General features: G+C 47.6%; 2 protein-coding genes across 3 annotated transcripts; both read left to right on the top strand.

The window, feature by feature from the left end:
- The first annotated feature begins 3,539 nt into the window (after nucleotides 1-3,539).
- LOC111864880 (lactosylceramide 4-alpha-galactosyltransferase) lies at nucleotides 3,540-9,191 on the top strand. The gene is made up of 4 exons (XM_023852464.1): nucleotides 3,540-3,586; nucleotides 4,445-5,054; nucleotides 6,923-7,136; nucleotides 8,577-9,191. Exons 2-4 carry the CDS (start codon nucleotides 4,474-4,476, stop codon nucleotides 8,844-8,846), a joined length of 1,065 nt encoding a protein of 354 aa, XP_023708232.1. The 5' UTR covers nucleotides 3,540-3,586; nucleotides 4,445-4,473; the 3' UTR covers nucleotides 8,847-9,191.
- Nucleotides 9,192-11,290: 2,099 nt separating this feature from the next.
- LOC111864877 lies at nucleotides 11,291-20,561 on the top strand. Of its 2 annotated transcripts, XM_023852456.2 has the most exons (6): nucleotides 11,292-11,476; nucleotides 14,359-14,507; nucleotides 15,397-15,578; nucleotides 16,388-16,570; nucleotides 18,054-19,518; nucleotides 19,694-20,561. In XM_023852456.2, exons 2-6 carry the CDS (start codon nucleotides 14,375-14,377, stop codon nucleotides 20,074-20,076), a joined length of 2,346 nt encoding a protein of 781 aa, XP_023708224.1. In that variant the 5' UTR covers nucleotides 11,292-11,476; nucleotides 14,359-14,374; the 3' UTR covers nucleotides 20,077-20,561. The 2 variants fall into 2 exon arrangements, with proteins under 2 accessions (XP_023708226.1, XP_023708224.1); XM_023852458.2 differs by lacking the exon at nucleotides 15,397-15,578 and having other exon boundaries at nucleotides 11,291-11,476.
- The last annotated feature ends 2,188 nt before the right edge of the window (nucleotides 20,562-22,749 follow it).

Genomic DNA, 22,749 nt, shown 5'->3' with positions numbered 1-22,749 from the left:
ATTTCACGCAAGCATCTGGTTTCCAGATTAACATGGGCACACTGAGGAAACTTATGTTTGGTTGGTTGCTCACATTGTCTTAAACAAAAATCTAAAATAGATTACTTCCAGGACCATTATCTATGTATTCTTGACCTCGGTATTAGTTGGAGGTGAGTGGTCAGCTTCACCTCCTGGCCACTTTACCCCTTGATGCCCATTGGATAGGAAGGAGGGTGGGTTCTAGAGCCAGTCTGGATGACACAGAAAAGAGAAAATCTTGCCCTACTGGGACTTGAACTCCAACCCCTCAGCCGTAGCCAGTCATTATACTGACTGTGCTGTCCTTGCTCCTTTTCAAGAGCACAAAATTTTGTTTATCTTTATTTCTCTTTATATTTATGTTAAGCGTGTTGTGTAATTAACATAAGCACACTGAAGTTCCAGGACAATCAGAAGCATGTTGTGATGCGGAGGATTGAATGCAGCATGGGTGATGGACATTTCCAGATATCTGGATTACCTGTTCTTCTAATTATCCTGCCATTTCTCTTTATTACCAAAGCTGAGAGTTTGTTGTATTTCAATTAAAGTGCATCAATCCATAAAAAGGCAGACAGCATGGAATTCATCAACTTCTTCCAATGTTACTTACATCCCCAACACATGTAACTTTCTTTTCTAACTAAGGAAGATGAACTTTATGGCTATAAAAGAATATGACAGGTTCACATGTCCCTTCAAACACAACACCTCGGTCAGTTTTGAATCCATCTATTGTGCTGTATGTCATATGAACAAAGGCAACATATTTGTCATGAGGTTGCTTATGAATAGCCCACAGTGATGATGGTAATAGAATCACATAGGCATATTCAAGCAGTTCACTGTAAGTGAAAGCTGACACTCGCAGCTTTGCGGTATCCTCTTCATTTGGCTCTTTTGGTCTACAAGGCATTGTTTCAGGTATTCTGTTACCAGTTATTTTAGTAGTTTCTTCTGCTAAAGAAACGGGAAATTCTAAATAACTCCTACATAATAATGTTTTTTTTATCTCTGCAGAGGCTTCAATCATGTTGCCTGCTAACAGGTCATACAGTTCAGTTCTGCAATGATCAGATGTGTTGAACACTTCAAATAATGGGGACTTTGTGCCCTCAGTGAGTGCTGAGTTAGGTCTTTCTTCAGAAGCAGAGTTCTGCTCCTCTACAATTTTCATTGTTGTTCTGTCATGTCTGCATATTGTGACTACTTTTCTAAAATGAGTGGATGTTCCAACAGCATAGTCACCTGCAGTTAGCTTACGCCTCATTTTAACTAAGGGTGTACTCAGTTCCAAACTGCGCCATTGAGCTAGAGCTCTGCTTCTCCTCGTAGCCTGTTTTGAAATACACTTCATTAAACATATTAATATAATAAGGTCAAATTAATTTCCTGAATTTTCACTCCTCAATTCAGTAACGTGTGTTCAACTCAGGCTGATAACACTTATGAGAAATTGTGGTTGTGTTGTGATTGCCAGTTTCCTTGGTGTGCCCTTGTCCTTAATCTTTAATAAAATCCTGAATCGTAAACAACTCTGTATGGTTCCCACTTACGTTCATTCAGTATAAGCTGTATCCTAAAAATAAAACATTGGGGCGCCAAATGAATAACAGATTAAACTGCTTAATACAAGGGTCGCCGCGAAGTTTAAGATATTTGGGAAAAAGAAGAAATCGAAATTACATTCACAAAATATTTAGAACCAATTAAATTTTGGGGGGATACTTTCTGCCATTCAGTTCAGAATCCTTCGACTTCCCGTCTGCTGTCAAAAAATCAAATGTACAACATTATAATTTTACCTGCTGTTCTGAACTCACCCTGAAGACGTAACATGTGGACGCTTGAGAACAAGACTGAGGAGAACATTTCATAGTTCACAACCCTGACAAGATATTAAGGTGATCATGTTGTCAGGTGTATGCGTTACCGTAGACAGGGTTTGGAATGGTAAATCGATTTATTGACCACTTATGCACATGACTCGTAACTATAAGTAATTATAAAGCTACTGCTAATCCACTCTTTACAAACCATTAGAGCACATGCTAAGTTTCCCAGTATGCTTTCACCAGCCGTTTATTGGTAACGGGTCTTAATTCTTCGGTTTCTGTGCTCATGTCGTTACTGTTCGGCGAATATTCCGCAACTGAACTCTCTCAGCCGACCTGGGGTCCTCGTTATGTAGCCTCAGGGTGGACCCAACAGAAAAAAAGAAACGCCTCCAACCAAGTACAGTACATTTTCGAAAATTCCACCGTCAACATCAATGCATTTTGCAACTCGTGTGAGGACATGGCGTGTTGCTCGTCTGTACAGTGTACAGTGTACTGCACAGTGAAATAGCTCTATCTCGGTGCAACTCGTGTGAGGAGATGGCGTGCTGCTTGTCTGTACAGTGTACAGTGTACTGTGCAGTGAAATAGCTCTATCTCGGTGCAACTCGTGTGAGGAGATGGCGTGCTGCTTGTCTGTACAGTGTACTGCACAGTGAAATAGCTCTGTCTTGGAAACCTTTCGGAAGATGACACATGTACGAGTATGTATACATTATTTTGTTTAGAATGACCGATACTGTGACCTCCAGGACACCCTGTATAGTTAGGAATTCATATTTCACGATCTTCACAAGATATCATGGATCATATAAAGGATGTGATGGGCGGGACATGTAGATCACATCAGTTGGAACACAGGATGATGGAAGTGAAATTGGCACAAACTACTGCCAATATCTGAGAGAACCTTCAGGTGAGCCGATGCGATAGCGTGCTTTCCATTATCAGTTGCCAGCCAGCCAGCGGTGTGCGTAGAGAGTTACGTGGTAAGTGTCGGCTCACGTCAGTTCCCAAGTCTGTGCCTCTACTCAGCTGCAGAATTCAGCGTGTCTGCTGCGTTTCATCTAAGTTCAGAAATTTTTCCTATAAATACGATTAATGTTCGGGCAGGAAACCAGCTTACAACTCAGGTCTGAGGTTCCCATGGAGGTGAGTATTAACATCATGATTTCCTTGAGCGTGACGCTGTGGAGTTTGGTAGATATAAACAAACGTTTCGGAGGAACCCGCATCTGCATGGTACTACCCTGAAGATGGAGGAAGCAGGTTCCTCTAAGGTCTAAGTACACGGCGTAACATTACAGAAGGCCACGACCTTGCCAATATTACATGTGTTTTATAAACAACTGACTCTGTACTCGTGTACCTCTATAACGGCAACAAGACGACTCGTCACGCCCCCTTTTTAATTCGCCCCTGGGAGTTGTGGCGCGGTCCCCATTGCCGGCCACGTAGAACCACGGACACGCCGCAGTTACGTAAGGCCGCGGTGACGTTGAGCATGTACGCTCCATACCAAAACCGTTATCAATATTTTAGCGAAATTCGTTATCAGACCTCTCGCATGACGGCAGACGGACATTTTGACCAGTTACCGAGCCTATTATATACATTGTAATGAGTTGTCGTGTTACGTAACACTCGGGGAATTTCTTGAGCAGCTGAGTGACTATCAGCTTCTCAAGAAGTGCTGTGTTCTACACAGGATTTAGCTGAACCAAAAGGTATGCGACGGCATGAGGCGTACACGAGGATAATATTAAAATCGACGTGAGAAATATAACAAGAGGGCGTTGAATGGATTCATCTGCCTCAGGATTTTCTTTTAATTCAATACTGTCCAGTTTTACGCTGCTGGATTGTGAATATGACTCGTTCTGAGGAATTAATTTTGTGTTTTGCCGGAACGCTGTTCGTAACCCGGCCGCAAGTCAGCTGGACAAACCGTAAAGACTGCAGCTGGCAATTTATCGCGTTTCAATATGGAGCGACACTTTTCCATCTTACGTTTTCTGTACACCATAAACAGGCAAACCCTCCGACGTCGCTCTCTGCTGCGCCTGCAGCGCGCCGCACTAGCCAGACACTTCTCTGAGCTTTTCTTTAACAGAAATCTCGACCTCTTAATTAGTAATTCGTCTGCACTTTCAAGGGTTAAGAGACAAGCGGGAAACAGGTAACAAAGGGCGTGCACTCTAGAAGAGTAGTCAATGACTCAGTTTTAAGGCCAGATTTGATGTTCCCAAGGCCGTAAATACGATCATTGCTGCCATCTGATAGGAACTTATCGATGTTTCGGAGAAACCAGTTGCTTTTATCTGCAGTGTTTTTGTACCCTGAACATGGGGGCAGCTGGTTCTCCCGAAACGGTTCTCTGTACCAGAATAGACGTCACATCCCTGGGGACAAGCATATAAATCAACCTCAGCGTTTATCTTTCGGCATATAAAGAATTTAGTGCCTTGGGGTTACTGTAAAAATTATTTGCAAATCTTTAGTGCATTCTGAGAATGTTGCTTCCACGTTCGAAAGATTTCCTGCAATGATGCACTTCCCTTTATCGGTGTGACCTTCTGTTTCAGAGTCCGTTCCAGTAGCAGCTTTCCAGAATATGAAACGGCGTTACATACACGTGATTGCATTGACGTTTATACTCGTCTTTGTATGGCTGTGGACGAGTCGCTTCCTTGTGGGATACCGAAAGAGTGAGGAGCCACCGAAACCTATAGGCGTTAATGAGCGAAATGCAGATGCATTTGAGCCGGAACACTTTGAGATGGAGCCAGTTCGTGGCAAGAAGAACATAATTTTTATAGAAACCAGATGTGCCATAAAGCCCAATGAAATTGAAGACTCCGGCTTGCTTCTAACGAAACGTCAGGCCTGCGCCATTGAGTCTGCAGCGAAGATGAACCCCGACGCCTCAGTGCACCTCTTGTTCACCTGCCCCATTAACGGCGGGATGGCAGCGTCGCCGCGATACGTGAAGGAGTTGTTCAGGTACACCAACGTCAAGATATGGAAGTTGGACATCCCAGGGTTCCTGGCAGGGACGTCGCTTCAGGACTGGGACTTCAAGGGACATCTCGAGAAGTCCGAGTGGCCAGTGGAACATTCCAGCGACGTGCTTCGGTACGTGTCTCTGCTCAAGTATGGGGGGACATACCTCGATCTGGACGTCATAATCAGAAAGTAAGTACATCACGTAGTAAGCATTGCACAGGAATTCATGCAGAATTTTATTGGGTAAACTTAGAAAGCGGCACGCTGGCAATATTTCGTTCTAAGTGAGATGAAGTAAGGTGAGGGGTAAAGTTAAAGCTGCCCCTGTAACAGGCTGTGAGACGTCGAGGTTCCCACATTATCTAGACAACCGGCTCAAAGATGGCGTTCAGATTGTCAGCCTTACGCGCCGGACGCCGTTTACCCCCCAGGAAGATTCCTGGTACTCATTTCTCTTAGAGGCTGAGTCGACCCCAGAGGCCATAGTGCCGCTGGAAGGGTTAGGACAACTGAAAAATCCAATGACCTCATCAGGAATCGAACCCGCGACCTACCGGCTTGTAGCTACCGTGTAAGGGAAGGGGCAGAGAAAATTACATAATAAGGAACTTAAATACTGTTAGAATCATCAGATGAAAGAGGAGATGGGCGGGTCGTGTATTATGTATGGGGAGATGCGAAAAATACATACACAATTTTGGTACAGGAAACTAGATGAGACCATTTGGCAAACACGAGAAAATTCAATATTAAAATGAGGATTACTGTCCTCTGAGATGTGACGCCGCGTATTTTAGCTGTACCTTGAAGATGGAGGCAGCAGATTCCTTCCAACGTTGCTACCCGTCTGTGAAACTACACGGCGTCACATGCCAGAAGACAGGTAATCTTCACAGTCACCGCCGTTCAGAACCTCAAGTCTACAACACCAAAGGGATCTTGAAGAAATAGGCTCGAAGGATGTAGATTGGATATAACTGGCTCAGAATAGACTCCAGAGACAAGCTCTTGTGAACAACACGATGACGAATCTTCGGGTTCCATAAAGGACAGGGAATTTCTTGACCAGCTGAGTGACCAATAGCTTCTCAAGTGTTTTTTTGTTTATGGAACTAATTAGTCAACCTAAAGGAAGAAGGTCAAATAATGAAATAAAGATAGGAAACAGAAGTTTTGAAAATGTGGCACAGTTCAGATATTCGGGGACAAGGATAACAAATCAAAACTTGATTCAGGAGGAAATTAAGAGGCGACTGAACCCGGGTAATGCTTGCTACCATTCAGTCCAGAACCTTTTGTCTTCTCGTCTGCTGTCCAAAAGACATAAAAATTAGAATATACAAATTTATAATTTTGCCTGTGGTTCTGTATGGGTGTGAAACTTGGTCTCTGACATTAAGGGAGGAACATACACGTAGATTGAGGGTGTTTGAGAACAGGGTGCTGAGGAGAATATTTGGACCGAAGAGAGATGAAGTGACAGGAGGCTGGAGAAAACTGCATAATGAGGAGCTTCATAACTTGTACTCTTCTCCAAGTATAATTAGAATGATCAAGTCAAGGAGGATGAGGTGGGCAGGGCATATAGCACGAGTGGCGGAGACGAGGAATGCATATAGAATATTGGTGGGAAAGCCAGAAGGAAAGAGACCACTGGGAAGACCAAGGCGTGGGTGGGTGGACAATATTCAAATGGATGGGATGGTATGGATTGGATTGGTCTGGCTCAGGATATGGACCAGTGGAGGGCTCTTGTGAACACCGTAATGAACCTTCGAGTTCCATAAAATGCTGGGAAGTTCTTAAGTAGTTGCAGAATTGGCGGCTCCTCAAGAAGGGCTCAGCTCCATGAGTAAGTAAGTAAGTAAGTAAGTAAATAAGCAAAGGAAACATACCGCCTCGAAAATCCACGCGTAGATGAGGATAATATTAAGAGGGTCTCAGAATGTGGATCAGTGACTGTCAGCTTACCTAGAAGTCATGTGTCGCTCCGAACCGTCAGTTCATGACCTGTGCCTGATATCCCAGCTCCTGTGTGACTCTGTTGCGGTCCGCAGGGCGCTGGGCCTACTGGGTACCAACTACTTAGGCAAGGAGAACTCCGACTTGCTGTCTGCCTGCGTGCTCAGCTTTTCTTCTGAAGGCATCGGGCGCCGCGTGTCTCAAATGTGCGTCGACGGGATCCTTACTGGCTTCTCGGGAGACTGGTGGAACCACAACGGGCCCGACCTAGTCACCAAGGTCTTCAAGGAGGTCTGTGGTGTAGACAAGGTCAGTGTAGCTAAGGGACCAATTTCTCACAGCGGTGAGCATGAAGGGATGTAATGCCGTAAAGTCTGATAGAAGTTAACCAATGTTTCGGAGAAACTTATTGCTTCCATTTTCAGGATCGAAGAGTAAGTTACGCAAGCAACCAGACAGACGCAAACAGAGCAAGTCGCATGAGGAAAACATGCTCACTTCTTACTGGTTCCTCATTTCCTTTACTCTTCGACCCTGAAGATGGAGGCGACATGTTCCTTTGAAACGTCGGTTGACTTTCAACGGACTGCACGGCGTTATATCCCAGAACATTAGACCTCTTATTAAAGATTACCTGTTTTCTGAGATGTGACACTGTGTGGTCTGGTATGTACTGCCTCTGTCTCCAAGGTAGGAGAATATCCTTACTCTTTTATCCTGAAGATAAAGTCCGTAAAGATGTAAGAAAGTGCACGGCAATCTCACCCCATCCGCCGTGGAAGCCTCAAACCTCACATCCGCTATCAACTCATTACCTTTGTGGTCTTCTGATTTATGACACCGTGTAGTCTCGTCGGTGGGCACCAACGTTTCGGAGGAAGCTGCTGTCTCCATCTTCTGCACTGAACAAGGAGGAACTATGTTCCTCAGAAACGTTGGTATCAACCTACCAGACTACACGGTGTCATAACCCAAAAGACCAGGATCGAACTCATGACGGCCGCGGATACCTCAGCTCGCAAAATTAATTTAACGCATTCGAAATAGAGGGCTCCTTTAGTGCGCACTACTCACAGGCCAACTCACGGACGGAGTTTCGGCCCCAGAGGGACAGCTTCAACACAATGCATGTTACTGGGGTTATCAGATGACTGGGACTTGTAGCACGCACGTAAAGCGAACACTGGGAAGACCAAGAAGTAGGTCGGAGGATACTGTTAAAATGGATCTTACAGAAAGAGGGTTAGTTGTGCGACAGTGACGGGATTTTGTGACCAAGGTAATGAGACGTTGGGCACCATAGAATTGTGCAACTTCATAAGCACGTCATACGGGACACTGCTACCGTGCAGAGTCCTCGGCCGGCTTGCGTCAGTCGGAACAGGACCAATATAATCTCACATCCTAATCCTTCAAGCCGCAGTGTGGCCCCTGGGGTCGACTGAGCCTCTAACAGAAATGAGTACCAGGAATCTTCCTGTGGGGTAAAGGGTGGCCGGCCGGCGCGTAAAACTGACAACTTCACCGCCATCTGTGAGCCGATAGTCTAGAGAAAATGTGGGAGTCTCGACGTCTCACAACCCTATGGGCCTCCACTGGCTGTTAACAGGGATAGCTTTAACGTCTTCATATTACCCCCCCCCCCGAAGCACAAGCCCTTACGCCTCTTCCACTTCTCTCTTCTCCTGTCCCTCATCTTCGTGTGCCCTCACGGTGTGCAAGTGCTGATTCCATTTCCGTGTGTATCAGGTCGCGGAGATGGACCCCGACAAGTGCCACGGTCTGAAGGTGCTGCCGGAAGTCAACTTCACCCCAATCAGCTACCCAGGCTGGGGGGCGCTCTTCACCACGGTTGAGGTCCACGAAATTATGGAGAGAGTAAACAGCAGTTTTGGCGTTCACACATGGAACAAGCTAACCAGAGACGAGGACCTCAACCTGAGGGTTATGCAGCCTTTCGGACTCCTGGCACTTCACTTCTGCCCCAAAGTGCATGATGCGAGCGGCAGATTCTTGTGAGTGCAGACAGTGCCGCGTGTTCACCTCAACGCCTCGACACACCGTGCCATTTCATATTGGTGCTTCCGGAAACTGTACCAGCGGCCGGAGCAACGTTTCCAGAAATATTCGTCACTGTAAAGCTATTTAGGTTCCTGCTGACCGACAGAGAAGGGGGAGGCGCGTAAGTCAATATATTATTTCGGGGGTGGGGGTTGTGATATCACTAAATTCGAAAAGCCCTGCCTTAGCCCTTTGACGCATCAAGATTATTTAAATATCAGGACTATTTACAAATTCATTTCTTACCTCACAGGAAACATTACGTCTCCCCTACAAAGCCCAACCGGTTAATGCTGTTTAGGGAAACAGTCGCTGTTTATTGTGAGAACCATACGGAACACACAGACACACTCGGTGGGCAGAATGCAGAGTTTTAGTATGTTCAGTCCGTACCTCACAGGAAACATTACGTCTCCGCTACAGAGCCCAACCGGTTAATGCTGTTTAGGGAAACAGTTGCTGTTTATTGTGAGAACCACACGGAACACACAGACACACTCTGTGGGCAGAATGCAGAGTTTTACTTTTACAGCGGGCAGTACATGTAGTAACCACTGTTCTTTAGACGGTGAACAGCATTTCGTGAAGCTCCTTCTTAAGTAATTTCTCCGTTGTCCTGTTACTTCCTCGTGCGTCAGAAGCTTACTGCCGCCGGAAAATCAGGATCAGGAGCTGACGAAGTGGACGCCCAAACTGGTTTGAATACAAAGCCTTCGCATTTCTTCACAACTGATATCAGCTCCAGATCCTGATTTTCCGGCAGCAGTAAGCTTCTGACGCACGAGCACGAGTAATGTGGACGGGCCTGCACACATTCCCAGACAGCTTCGGTCGGTGCTGTTGGTTTAGGAACAGGGACCGAACTCCGAAACAACTGCGGGGGGTCACGTGCTACGGCCCTGTGTGTCAGCTGCTTCCGATCCGACCGGCAGATGTTCCTTTGTTCCTTGGTGTGTGGCACCAAACGTTGACGCAACAGCAGAACTGCGACAGAAGTCAGGGTACCAATAATTAACTCTCTATCGCACAGTGGTAACGACACGCACCACCCTCTTCAACACTGAACTGCTCTGTTTTGCCCACACTGTGAATTTGTCTCGTGCGATTTTCACAATAAACAGCATGGCGGAGGGGCCAGTGCACTTCCCATGATGTGATTTTGTAAATACAGTAAACCCTCGCTAATCCGGTTCGAAACATGAAAAATGAAAAATTCTGTTCACAGTTGAGTACATACTTTGAAAGATACATGGTGTTTAGCAAGATGGCTTTCAGACTGTGTTGAGGGCAGCAGGAGAGACTGAAACCACGCAAGCAAATATCCGAGATTGGATTGAGCTGGATGAAGGAGACCCTGTATTTCTTAGTTTTTAAATAAAGTCTGTACAGTGATAATTTATATTTATTTTCATCATCACTAACTATACGTATATTATTAAATTTTATATTTATTTGGTTTCTAAGTTCCTTTCTGTCCTTTAGTGTTATCTTTTGTTTCGTTAATCCGGATGACCTCACCCACCAATTAATCCGGATTAGAGAGTGTTTACTACACTATTTCGATGAAGTTCAAATTTCAAAGCGTTTACTGCTCACCGCTTATGTCCCTATATAGCGTCCGTTTCTTGGCTTACACTTCGACCCTGGAGATGGGAGCATGTGCAGCGTCACATCCCAGACCACCACCAAGACGTCACCGAATAAATAAAAAAATTGGTTCGCAGTTCCTGGGGATGTTTCCAGCAGCCACGCCTGTGAAGCTGACCGACGACTTTCAGATTTGACGCCCCCAAGGTCCTTTTGGGTGATATTGTGGTAACAGTGGCTGCAGCTATGCGAGGGAGCGCCAGAAACTGGCCCGGCACGCTTTGCAGCTGGACTTGTTTCCACAGACCAGGCCGCTTAACCCTGTGAAGTATACCGCAGTTGTTTGATTGAGCTGTTTAATCGTTCAAATGCTGACGAAAACTTTCTGAAAAATGTCGTAACAGGTGATGAAATGTAGGTGTACGGGTAGGATATCGAAACAAAAGCCCAATCGTCGCCGCGGGGGGGGGGGGGAGAAGTCAGAGTCGATCAAATGAGGTGTTGTTCATTTTTTTATGGGAAGGGCGTCGTTCATCATGAGTTTGATCCACGTGGTCAGACAGTCGATGGACGGTTTTACGTGGTCATGAAGCGTTTGAGGGAGGCAGAGCGAAGGAAGGGGCCTGAGGGGTGGAGGACGAGAGAGTTGAGGCCGGAACAGGCAAACATAATGGCCTGCACTCCCGAAGTAAACGATTCAATTACACAAACTTCCATAAAATGTTGAAATACCAAATGACCTCAAAAACGCAAATAGACACTTTGACCCTCAGGAAATACAAGTCCACTGTGTGTCTGTCTGTCAGACGAGATAACATAAGGCCCAGCGACGCAGCTGCGAGAGGCAGTGTTGCGACAGCGAGTGCGGAGTCCGTGCAACCAGCAGCGTATCAGAGTCAGAAACTTGCAAAATACGTAATTCTGTGCGAGCGACAAGCGCCAGTGGAATGAAAGCAAGACGCTACCAAACCGAGACTCCTGCATGATAATACTGTGTGCATGTAAGTACTCATGCTAATGTTCTAGCCAATCTCACAGACTACAGGCTTTCTTATTGAGCTAGCAATCGCGGAGCTGGTAAAAAAAATCCTCTTATGGAAGCTGCACGTTCGTCACTATGTTCACAAGAACCCTGGTCCCTATCCTGAGCCAGATGAGTCCAGTCCATACTATCAACACCTTACTTCTATAAGACACTTCTAAAATGATTCTCCCATCTACGAGTATATCTACGTCTTCCGAGTGGTCTCTTTCTGTCAGACTTACCCATGCGTACAATTTTTTGCCGTCGTAAAGTTCTATTTTCGTCAAATTTTAAATAGTAGCACTAAATGCTAACAGCTGTTATATATAGACATCCAGAGGCACAACAGAGAAGTCATCTGAACAGCGTGGAAACAGTCGTTTTAGATCAAGCTTGAAGAACGTCAGCAGGATGAAGTTAACTGAAGTATACGCTTATGGTATGTAATTTGTCCGAATTCAGACATTCTGTAAAAACGGCAAACAAAACAGTGAATATTCCATACTTTATATTTCAAAATGGCTCAATGAATTTGAATTAAATTTAGTATGGGAAATGCCAACAACAATTTTCTTTGCGTAACTTCCAGTTTACATCTCGTTGAAACCGAAACTAGCGAAGTAAGATCTGAGGTTTTCACGGCGGTGATTTCTGGGATGTGGCGCAGTGTAGATCTTGTGCGAACCGACGTTTCGGAGGAATGTATCGCCTCCATCTTCAGGGTATTAAAATCCGCGAGCGAGGAACGAGCTTGAACAGGTGGCTGCAGTCGCTACTTTTGAGATCCTTTCCAATTCATCCAGCAATACTTAAACGACAAACGGCCTGAGCAACTGACACCGTCCTTACGTGCCTCAGAAACAAACCAACGGATCTGTAGTTGCGATTAACGAACATCCTTGGGGTAAGGACTGTGAAGGCAGCTGTTATCCTGAGGCTTACATAAACTCAGCGAAGCTATCTTATCAGTTGAGCGAGCGACTGGCAGCTTCTCGAGACGGACCCTGATACTGGTTCCACAGCTCCTGGACCGCGGGCCTCACGCTCATCCTAGCGAGGTCACAGGTTCAAGTCTCGGTCCCGACACATCTCTTTCCACTCCAATTCAGCTCAGACGGTATAGCGATGGGCTGGAGTTCGAATCCCACCCAGAGTCCTATCCAATACGTACCGAGGTCAAGAATACGTGGATGTATATATCCATTCCCCCATACTCCTTCACGTTTCTACGTTACTTTCACGTGCTGTGCAGAGCGCACGTGGCTGTGACGCAGAACAGCATGACCACATCGAGATCGGCCGGATTCTCGAGTATGACTAAGCCGAGATAAGGCGAGCGGTCAAGGTGCAGATTCCAAGTCGAGTGGCCCTCGTGTTCACAACTTCCTGAGCGTTCCCGTGTCACCGCAGCTCACACAGCGCGTGTTCAGGGCGCACTTCTCTTGCGACACCACGGCGGTGCCTTCTGGGATGTGACGCCGTGTCGTTTGGTATGATTGTTACCAACGTCGCGGGATAGAACATGTTAACTATTTGCCAGAGTACACGGCGTCTCATTCCAGTAGACATTAAGCTTCCTGCGCCATGATCACAGTAACGTCACTTTGTTCCATTCTAAGCACAGGACGGGGGCTAATATCGCCATATTGGGGCACAGGGCGTAGCAGAATTTCAACGAATTTTGAATTATTTCGACCAAAAAAATGAGTTTCAGAAATTAACATCGAGTGCAGACGTGTGACACAATTTTAGCAGGACTCAAATAATACCTGATGATGGCCGTATACGGCCGAAACATGTCAAAATAAGATAACATGCACACTCATAAGTGCATTTAAGACGGTAATACATATCGTCACGTGTATGGGGTGTGAGTATAGACGGGGTTTGCATTGCTGGTCAGGTTTCGTGGCCTCTTTTACATGCAGAGCGCGTCTACACTTTACACTTTACAATTCACTATTACACACACACACTAGTGTCCACAGTCTTGTCTTCACTGCCGTTGCTTGGTAGCGGCTTCCAACAGCGGAAGTTCCCCTTATTCTTGGTTCCCGAAGCATCCACAGTCTCAGCTACCAGCTTCTCACAGCAACAGCTCGCAAGGACTGAATCTCAGCAGTTTTCTAACGAACTCAGTCACTTACCAACCAACTCTTTTCACTAACTCCACTCAACCAACTGAACCCACTCAGAGTCAGAGTTATTTTACGACTGGCGGTTTCCCGCCAATCAGTTCGTCTTGGCGGCAAGGCCCTTGAGACCCACGACCAGCGAGTTTTTTTTCAACTGAATCCTTGCGGTCATAGTCCTTACGTAACATCCTCTCTGGCGAGAGGCTGGGTCTGTCGTTTACAATTGCTGCTGGCCCTCGTCAGCGCAGCCATTCTCAGATCCGAATCCCATGGGACTCATGACCCGACTACATTTTATTTTCTCAGATTCGAGATTCCCCCAACCTGAAGGGCCAGGTCCCCGTATTTACGAGTATATCCCCCAGGAACAGGGTGGCACAGTTATACCCCCAGGCACTGGGTTCCTTTATCGTCGCCTCCTACGTCTCGGAGGCATTCGACCCAACCTCCACCCGGGCTAGTTCTGTTCTAACTGACCTGCTTATAACATATCAGCACGGGCAGTACAGAAAACACCTTTCCTCTGTTGCTGTTCAATTCTTGACGTGGAAACACTTTGTTTCTGTGAATCCATTACTTAGTACCGGCTGTCGTACATTTTATTATCTCGCGGTCGTTGCCCAGCGACGGGTCTGCATGTCACAATATGTACAGAAGTGCGGTACAGAGTGTGATGTGTCCCCAGGGATGTTGCTATATTAATGCCTCGCATGTTGCGCTGCAGGTAGAGGAGTCCTGAGATGGCGGAGTCCAGGGGCCACTGGCTACTGCGGCGACTTCAGCAGTGGCCGGACCTCGCCAACCACACGTACACACTCGCAGCCTTCCTCGCAGCGTGCCTGCTCGTGCCCATCGTCATCGCTCTATGCACTGGTAAGCACGTGTCCTCTCAATGGGAAACAGCATGGAACGGCTGTTCCGAGCGCTGGGTAACACTACTGCTTCGTAGTCTGGGTGTTCTCACTTCAAATCTCAAGTGGGACACCGGACTGCTCCAACTAATATTATTTGCGGTATCCTCACTCCCTGCAAGCAAATGCTAGGATAGTATATTAATCAGGCCACGGCCAATTCCACGTCTTTTCCAATTCAGCATTGAAATCAACATACTAACTTACACGCAAAACGATAACTGGGAGCGCTCTTAAAGGAACCAGAAGATGAGGCACGAACACACAAATCTCAAGATGACTTACATTTCTTATTTAAAGGCGATTCTAGTAGCTAGACTATACATGATGCCTCAGGAGGAAAGGAAAGTATCCTGGGAGGTCACAGTATCGGTCATTCTAAGCAAAAAAGTGTATATGTACATGTGTCCTATTTCACTGAACAGACGAGCAACGCGCCTTGTCCTCGCACGAGCTGCAAGGTGCATTCATGCTGACGGTGGAATTTTCGAAAATGTATTATACTGGGTAAACTGTACCAACTTTGCCACTAGAACAATAAATACCGGAATTAGAAACAGTACGTAATGTCTCTTTCTTACCAACAGTTTTGGGAGTGTACAGTGACGGCCGGCCCGGTTCAGGTCATGCGGGATTTGTGGTGAACAAAATTACACTGGGGCAGGTTTTCTCCGAGTACTTCGTTTTCCCCTGCCAGTTCTCATTCCACCGACTGCTCTACACTCATCATCTATCATGCGGGGCTGGTACAGCGGGCGACGTACCAGGTGGAGTCAGTCCCACCCCACGCCACCCCACGAGAAGGGCGCAACCTGAATCCCAGCCACAGTACAGACTTGGAATGTTTTCAGTTGTGACCGGCGCACGGAGCTTCTGGCTGGGGCTGCTGAAGCGACGCTTCCCGAAGCTGGAGTTCGTGAGCAACGTCACAGTCCGATCGGCCACAGACACTATGAGGAACCAAGGCATCATCACCCTGCTGTTCACAGTTAGGGGGAGGGTCGAACCCACGCTCATCAAGGAGAGACTACAGGTAACGTACAACCGTGCAAGACGTCACCGGTATCAACTGCGATCACTGTTACTGCATCTGCCCCAGAGACTGACTCCATCATCATCATCCACTTTTGGGGGGGGGGGTCGGCTATTCCATGACGTCGGCGGCAGCTGCACTGCACAGCGTTGAACGGTGAAATGGATTGCAAAGGATTTGGAAGGAAGTGGCCGTGGCCTAATTCCGCAATCGCCTAGAGGGACGGGGTAAAACCACTAAGAGCTTCACTCAGGATAGCCCTGATCCGGCCGAAACTTGAACAGAGGACCTCCCGAATATGAGCTACACTGGATGATTCCTTGTTCAGAAAATCTACCATTCGCTCAGCTGGTCAAGAAATTCCCTGCGCTACGGAACCCGAAGGTTCATCACCGTGTTCACAACAGCCCTCCACTGAGCCAGGTCAACCGAGTGCACCCCTTTTCCCTCTACCTGGATCTTCCAATCTGGATTTTAGACTCAAATTTCACTTCTCATCGTCCCATTCGTGTTACATGCCCTGTCCATCCCATCCTCCTTAATTTGATCACCTTAATATTTCGTGAAGCGTACAAACTGTAGAGGTGAGATCTGGGCACACAGCTTATGAAACCGTGGCTAGCAATGTTTCGGAGGAACCTGCTGTCCCCATCTTCAGGAAAGAAGTGATAGGTACCCTGAAGATGGAGACAGCCTTCCAGACTAAGCGGTACCGTAACTTGGAATATCACAGTGTACAAAGCTCCTCATTATGTAACCATTTCCACGCTGCTGATGGCACTTCCGGTCACCAGAACTGCCTGTTACAGGAGGACATACTGAGGAGACGAGACCGGAAGGGGAAGCTGACGTTCCCGCACCTGCAGACGGCGCTCACCACGCGCTGGGGATGCTATGCTTGGCAGAAACCGGCCTACTTCTCTCTGGACAATCATCTGGTTGTCGGCAGCGCTCTCTTCCGGGGCAGGGCAGTTAATGACTGGAACATACAGGTCAGATGCGGCTTGCCTCTGGATTCGCATTCAAAAGGTGCTCGGTTAGAGTCTTGGTCGGGTCACCGGATATTCTTGAACAAAGGTAGATTGGTTTTCTTCAGTCCCTCCAGGAAAACGCCAGGTTAATACCTCGGCTAGGCCACAATCGTTTTCTTCCTTAGCCCCTCCAGTTCGTCTTTCATTTATCAGTGAGCCACTGGTCGCTGCTGGTGCAGTCGCGAAACAACGCACAGAACATTCAAAGAGCGGCTCGTGTCCCGGCACTGCGTTTTCGTGAGTCTCATACAATGCAGATGACATCCATTTAGAGTAAAGCTGTCCCTGTAACAGACCGTGGAGGTCCATAGCGTTGTGAGACGTCCAGGCTCTCACTTTTTCTAGACAATCGGCTCACAGATGGCGGTGAGCTTGTCAGCCTTACGCGCCGACCGCACCTTTACACCCAGGAAGATACCCGGTACTCAATTTCTGTTAGAGGCTGAGTCGACCCCAGGGCCATAGTGCGGTCAACTGAAGAAATCAATGACCTCATCGGGAATGGAACCGGTGACCTTCCGGCTTGTAGCATAGTGCCTCAATCAACTACCGCTAGTCAGTGTATATTCTGGAGCTGTCAGCATAGGCGGTTGATGAATTGGGAAGCACACGGAAGGATGGGACCGTCAATACATCTGTCTGGAGTGACTGAGGAGAACTAAACGCAGAACCACGCACATCTGTGCTGTACCTAAGCGAGGGACGTTGTCACTTCAGCCAGCCCCTGGGTCGGACGTGCGGTTTCATGTTTCGCATGAACTAGCAACACCTTGACAATGGAGACTGTAGTTTTGTCCGAAAACATCAATAAGTAGCTACCAAAATACACGGTGTCAATACCCAGGCAGCAAACATATGGTCATGAGTGCCGTGGAACTCAGAACCTAGAGTCACTGTGCTGGCGAGGGCCAGCATCAATTTTGAGCCAGTCAGTCAAGTGTCAAAATCCAGAATGACGCTATCTTAAATTTTACCGACATGATAACTTCAAATCACCTCGTCTTTGGCGGTTCTTTCTGTTGCACCAATCAGTATCCAGTAAGAGACTTTGGACTGAGGCTCTCTTGGAGCACTACCTTCTGCGATGTGACACCGTGTAGTCTGGTAGGAGCGTACCGACACTTCGGGGAACTTACAACATAACGTGCTAGATCTGGGGTTATTACGGAGGTGTTATGCGAAAAGTACTAAAAGTCTGGGATGTGACGCCGTGTAGTTTGGTAGGCGTTCTGGTGCAATGTAGAACCTAACATGCTGGATGTATGATTGCGAAGTGTACTAGCAAGCTTGATGCTTGATTCTTGCTTGTCTGCATGGCTTTCCCTTCGACCCTGAAGATGGAGACAGTACGTTCCTTCGAAATGACGGGAATCCTCTACCAGACAACAGGGCGTGATCCCAGAACCCAATTCACGGGACTAGTGATGTGTTTCCTCTGCTGCAGGAGTGTGTGAGCGACATCGTGTCCAAGTACCTTCCCTCCGAGCTGCCTCCCTGGCAGATCACCATCATACCCAGCACCGGCGGCCAAGAAGAGCGCTTCTACCTGCTGATCCGCATCCACCACCTGCTGCTATCGGAGGAAGGCCTCTGCCTCGGTGACCTGCTGCTTCTCGGACCTGAACAACCGACCATATTCAAGAGACGCCTTGACGAAGACGACGAAAACCCCAGAGATGAGGCCCCAGTCAGCAGCAGTCCGCTGACAGGGCTGTTCCCAACCCCCGTCGCTATCCCCAGACTCTACAGCAGCATCCGTGGTTTCATTTCAAAGCGCTGGACCCAACTCGCAGCCGCGTACGACCCGGCAGAAAACCCAGAGATCCTGAAGTCTCCTCCAGGAATTCAAATATGCGTCATTCTCATCCTAATAACGGCCGTGTCCATCACCAAGGAGTTGCTGGCACTGGCAAGGAGAACAGACGTGTCACTGTACAGGAAGATCTTGCGCATAAGGTCTACAGTCGTAACCGAAGCAGGAAAACGTCAGTGTACGCCCCAGCAGCTCTGCAAGGGGATAATCAATTCTCTGAGCCCTAAGCAACTGATCCTGTCCTGTGTCAGTGGGTCCTGGCAAGTGAGTTATATCCTCACAGTGACGCTTCCTGTGTTTGTAATGTCCGAGATTCGGTTCTTGGTATCTAGGAAAAGGAATTACGGCATCTCTGAATGTATACCAGAAACCGCATTCAGTCAGTGGGGTTTGGTTCTAGCGGCCATCAAGGAATTGTTCTGTATCTGCGCCATCGTGTACACGGCTCCCAGAATGTTGGTTCAGGAGCTCATAACGTCACACCGCGGCGCGATGCACCAACTCCAAACAGTCTCACTGTGCGGGCGCAAAGTAGTCGCATGGTCAGATCCGGTTCCTCTTGAAGTTATTCGTAAAATCAGCTTAAATGTCAGTGCCTCGACAACTGAAATCTTGCTGAGTTCTGTTTCTGGTGCATTGAGGGAATACTTCCTCCAGTTCCGCCTGCCAGTCCCAGAGTCGGTGCTCACTACAGCTAGGTACATGCCACTGGAAGGTCTCATGAGATCTTCACGAAGTGCTGACGACAGTTCCGGGTCTCCATCGGGTCGAGGGCTTCTCTGCTTGGCGCTCCCCACTTCTCCTCTTTATGATGATCCCAAGGAAAGCGTTCTAGAAACCCAAAGTATACTGAAGAAGGCTCGCCAGAGGCAGGCTGCAGTCTACCTGGCGTCTATTTGGCAGCTCGACGGGGGTCACATCACGAGGATCCTGCCGACCCTGGCTGTTAGACTTGTTCTCAACCATCTATCGAGGAGGTACGCCGTCGCTCTGACCCAGGTTTCTCCTGAAATATCAGGCGAAACTCGATACAGACTGATCTGGGGCCAGGAGGTTGAGGATGCCATGTACTGGAGACCGCCACAGTCCAATATAAGTGAGTACACGGACACAAGCTGTAATGTTATGCCATTAGAATAAATGAGTAGGTATTACAGAACATGCATATATTCCAGTCTGACCCAAACCAATGCCAGCAGTGATTCTTAGCGTCGCTCTGTCGACAGGTCTCTCTTATGTGACCCTGTGTAACTCACCACTTCTGTTGACAGGCGTGTCCCTCACCCTGATGACATACGGGGATACAGTGCGACTGGGCGTCATGTCCGATTCCATGATTGCGCCTCAGCACACCAACATTGTAACGGGATTCCTCGATCAGGTGTACCAACTTGCAGCACAGACTGAAGTGCCACTAGACCGCGCCAGTTTTTCTCACGTCTACCAACCGAACATTCCTCCAGAAGGAACCACCAACGCGCATGGATCACACACTTCTGGGTCTTCAGCGTCTGAAGAACTTCGGCGTTTGGCATCAAGCTATGTAGATCTGAACATTTCTACGCCTTCAGGCAACTCTGGGTCTGACAGCCCACCGTCAAGTTGTAGTTCCCATCCCTTGAACGAAGACAACGCCTTCCCTGTCATAGATTAGAAACGCACGCTTCTCGCCAATTGTAATTTCACATTTCCGTCCACTTCTGCCAACCGCGGCACTTGGCTTCATGTATCTCAGTCGGAATAGTGGCCAGGAGAATACGAGAGGAACAGGGGTTCGATTTCCGGCAGTGTCCAGTTTCCAAACCGTCTCAGGATCCCAACCAGCCTCCTGTCCCATGCATACCAGGGTCTCTTCTTCAGAGTAAAAAAGCCGTGGCGTGAAGCTGACAATTCACCTCCATCCAGTGCCGAGGTTGAGAATGCATGGACATATACTCCCTGTGCCCCACACGCGATGAAGGCGCTGCCCATTGGTTCCGCAGCAAGAACTGGCATATGGTGGTGGCAGGGCTCCAGTTCTATGGCTCGGAGGGACTGCGTGTCTCTTCCTGCGACGCTACTTATGCTCGTACTTTGTGTCAAATGTGTGTTCATATTTCGGGCGGGGGATGTGCGTGTATTAAAGGAACAGATAACTTAGTCCTTGGTGTGTTACCCTAACCCTCATTTTCTCATCTTGCCAACGGCTGTTGCATGACGACGGGTCTAAACAGAAGTACTTTAGGGACTTATTATACTAAATACAGTTTTCAGATAAAAATGTTCTAACGGGTGGCACTTACATGTGTCGCCAATTAATCTACAGAGAAGAAAACTGAAAGAAAGCAGTCTTCTGGGATTTGGCACCGTGTATATGTGGTGTTAACCTCCGAAACGTCGGTTAACACCACATATACACGGTGCCAAATCCCAGAAGACTGCTTTCTTCACAGTCACCGCCGTGAAAGCCTCAAATCTTACATAAGAAAACTGAATGTTCCTTTCCCCGGGCTGGAACAAGCACTCGACTCCAGATGTGGGTATTTTGAATCACATCGTGAAGGAAAGTCCAATGTTCCTTTCTTCACGCACCAGATGTAACATAGGTCCTGCAGGACATCCGACTAATGTTCTCATGGAATAACCCGTGACTACACTTTACAGATAGATCACTATCACACAGACTAATGTTATTAGCCACGGTTTTCACTGCGTTGCTTGGTAGCGGGTTCCAACGATGGATGTTCCTCTGCTTCCGGGCTCACGTACTCGCAGGCTGGCGGCCATCTCACACCAACCTCCTATTACTCTAACCGCTATCCCAGGATTCTCTCTAGACTGACTGGTCAAAAATGAAAGTCAAAGTCATGTTACGACCGACCGTCAGTCGGCCAGTCTATCTTGAAATAAAGCACCCGTCTGGGGTTTAAGGCCAGATCTGTATTACTGTATGACAGCTGCAGGCTTGTTGATGTGGGGCACTCTCTCTGACGAGAGGACAGGTCTGTCGTTTGCCAGAGTCAGTCAGCAGTAATAAGTTTGTTGTCAGTATGAACAATTTACAATTTACTTGTTATTAAATGTCTGTCTACACAACATAAACACAGCCTCTGTCAGTCCAGGCTCAGTACAGCAGATCATGCCCTATAGTTAGTAGCTCTTGCTACAACAGCAGTCTAGTCACTTGAACGGTTGTATGCTTGACCGCCGCCGAGTTTAAGCCTCCTATATTTCCTGTGTCGGGGTTCGCCTTGTCCAGTGTTACGAACAAAGACTGCCTGACTGACTGGTAATGGCAGATGGTCCTCGTAGACCGCATAGAAAACACCGCTTTCAACAGTTGTATTGTTGGGTGACGTCGATATCCGCAGGGATCGCACAGAAAACACCGTTCCTCTGTTGCGTGCGCAATCGTTGTTTACTGTGCTGTAACCTAGTAACGGCTCTTTCTTCAGTCACACTGCCACAATACATAACAAATACATGTTCGTGCATATATTATATTGCTGCTAGTCTCTCTTGCTTCAAATAGCAATTTTCACCGATTGAACCACCGTGTCTGTAACCGTTTCATACCGGGCTCTTGTGTGCAAGAGACGTCACGAACTTCGTGTCTACTGCTGCCATCTGCTGTCCCACCAAACCTCTGATTCCTAGCGTTCATACAAAGTAAAACAAAAAGTTATTGGCCAATATCCGTTAATGTACAGAAAACAAACAAGAAACGTGAGCAGTAAAAATAAATTCGTTACGTAGGTCCCACCGAGATTTGAACTCGGATCGCTGTGAGTTAAATCGCCTCAGAACCCACAAACTTGGCAACTTTGTACTTGCATTCCAGAGGTGCTCAGTTCGAATCCCGCTAGGGACACCGGCTATCGCGTTTGGGTCTTACATGATTTCTTTCCAGCCACTCCAGGCAAATGGGGGCATGCGGTAGCGTAGTTGGTTGAGGCACTATGCTACAAGCCGGAAGGTCGCCAGTTCAAGTCCCGATGTGGTCACTGGATTATTTTTCAATCGACCTAATCCTTCCAGCCTCACTGTGGCCCTGGGGTCAACTTAGCCTCTAACAGAAATGAGTGCCAGGAATATTATTGGGGGTAAAGGAGGCCGGCGCGAAAGACTGACCTCACCGCCATCTGAGAGCCGATGGTTTAGAAAAATTGGGAACCTCGACGTGGAGGCACATAGGGTTGTGAGATGTTGAGGCTCCCACATTTTCTAGACAACTGGCTGACAGATGGCGGTGAGGTTGTCAGCCTTACGCGCCGGCCGCCCTTTACACCCCAGGAAGATTCCTGGTAGTCATTTCTGTTAGAGGCTGAGTCGACCCCAGGGTCACAGT

This window comes from Cryptotermes secundus, unplaced genomic scaffold (genome assembly GCF_002891405.2).
Source record: "Cryptotermes secundus unplaced genomic scaffold, Csec_1.0 scaffold1951, whole genome shotgun sequence".
In the NCBI taxonomy this organism is placed as follows: domain Eukaryota; kingdom Metazoa; phylum Arthropoda; class Insecta; order Blattodea; family Kalotermitidae; genus Cryptotermes; species Cryptotermes secundus.
This window is presented reverse-complemented; position numbering and strand designations above follow the sequence as displayed.

Bases quoted from the DNA above. Each gene is read 5' to 3' on its own strand.
- LOC111864877 (XM_023852456.2), top strand. From the start codon at position 14,375: ATGGCGGAGTCCAGGGGCCACTGGCTACTGCGGCGACTTCAGCAGTGG. The intron at 14,508-15,396 runs GTAAGCACGTGT...GAATGTTTTCAG, and splicing joins CGTCATCGCTCTATGCACTG to TTGTGACCGGCGCACGGAGC. The intron at 19,519-19,693 runs GTGAGTACACGG...TTCTGTTGACAG, and splicing joins ACCGCCACAGTCCAATATAA to GCGTGTCCCTCACCCTGATG.
- LOC111864880 (XM_023852464.1), top strand. From the start codon at position 4,474: ATGAAACGGCGTTACATACACGTGATTGCATTGACGTTTATACTCGTC. The intron at 5,055-6,922 runs GTAAGTACATCA...TGCGGTCCGCAG, and splicing joins CTGGACGTCATAATCAGAAA to GGCGCTGGGCCTACTGGGTA. The intron at 7,137-8,576 runs GTCAGTGTAGCT...CGTGTGTATCAG, and splicing joins AGGTCTGTGGTGTAGACAAG to GTCGCGGAGATGGACCCCGA.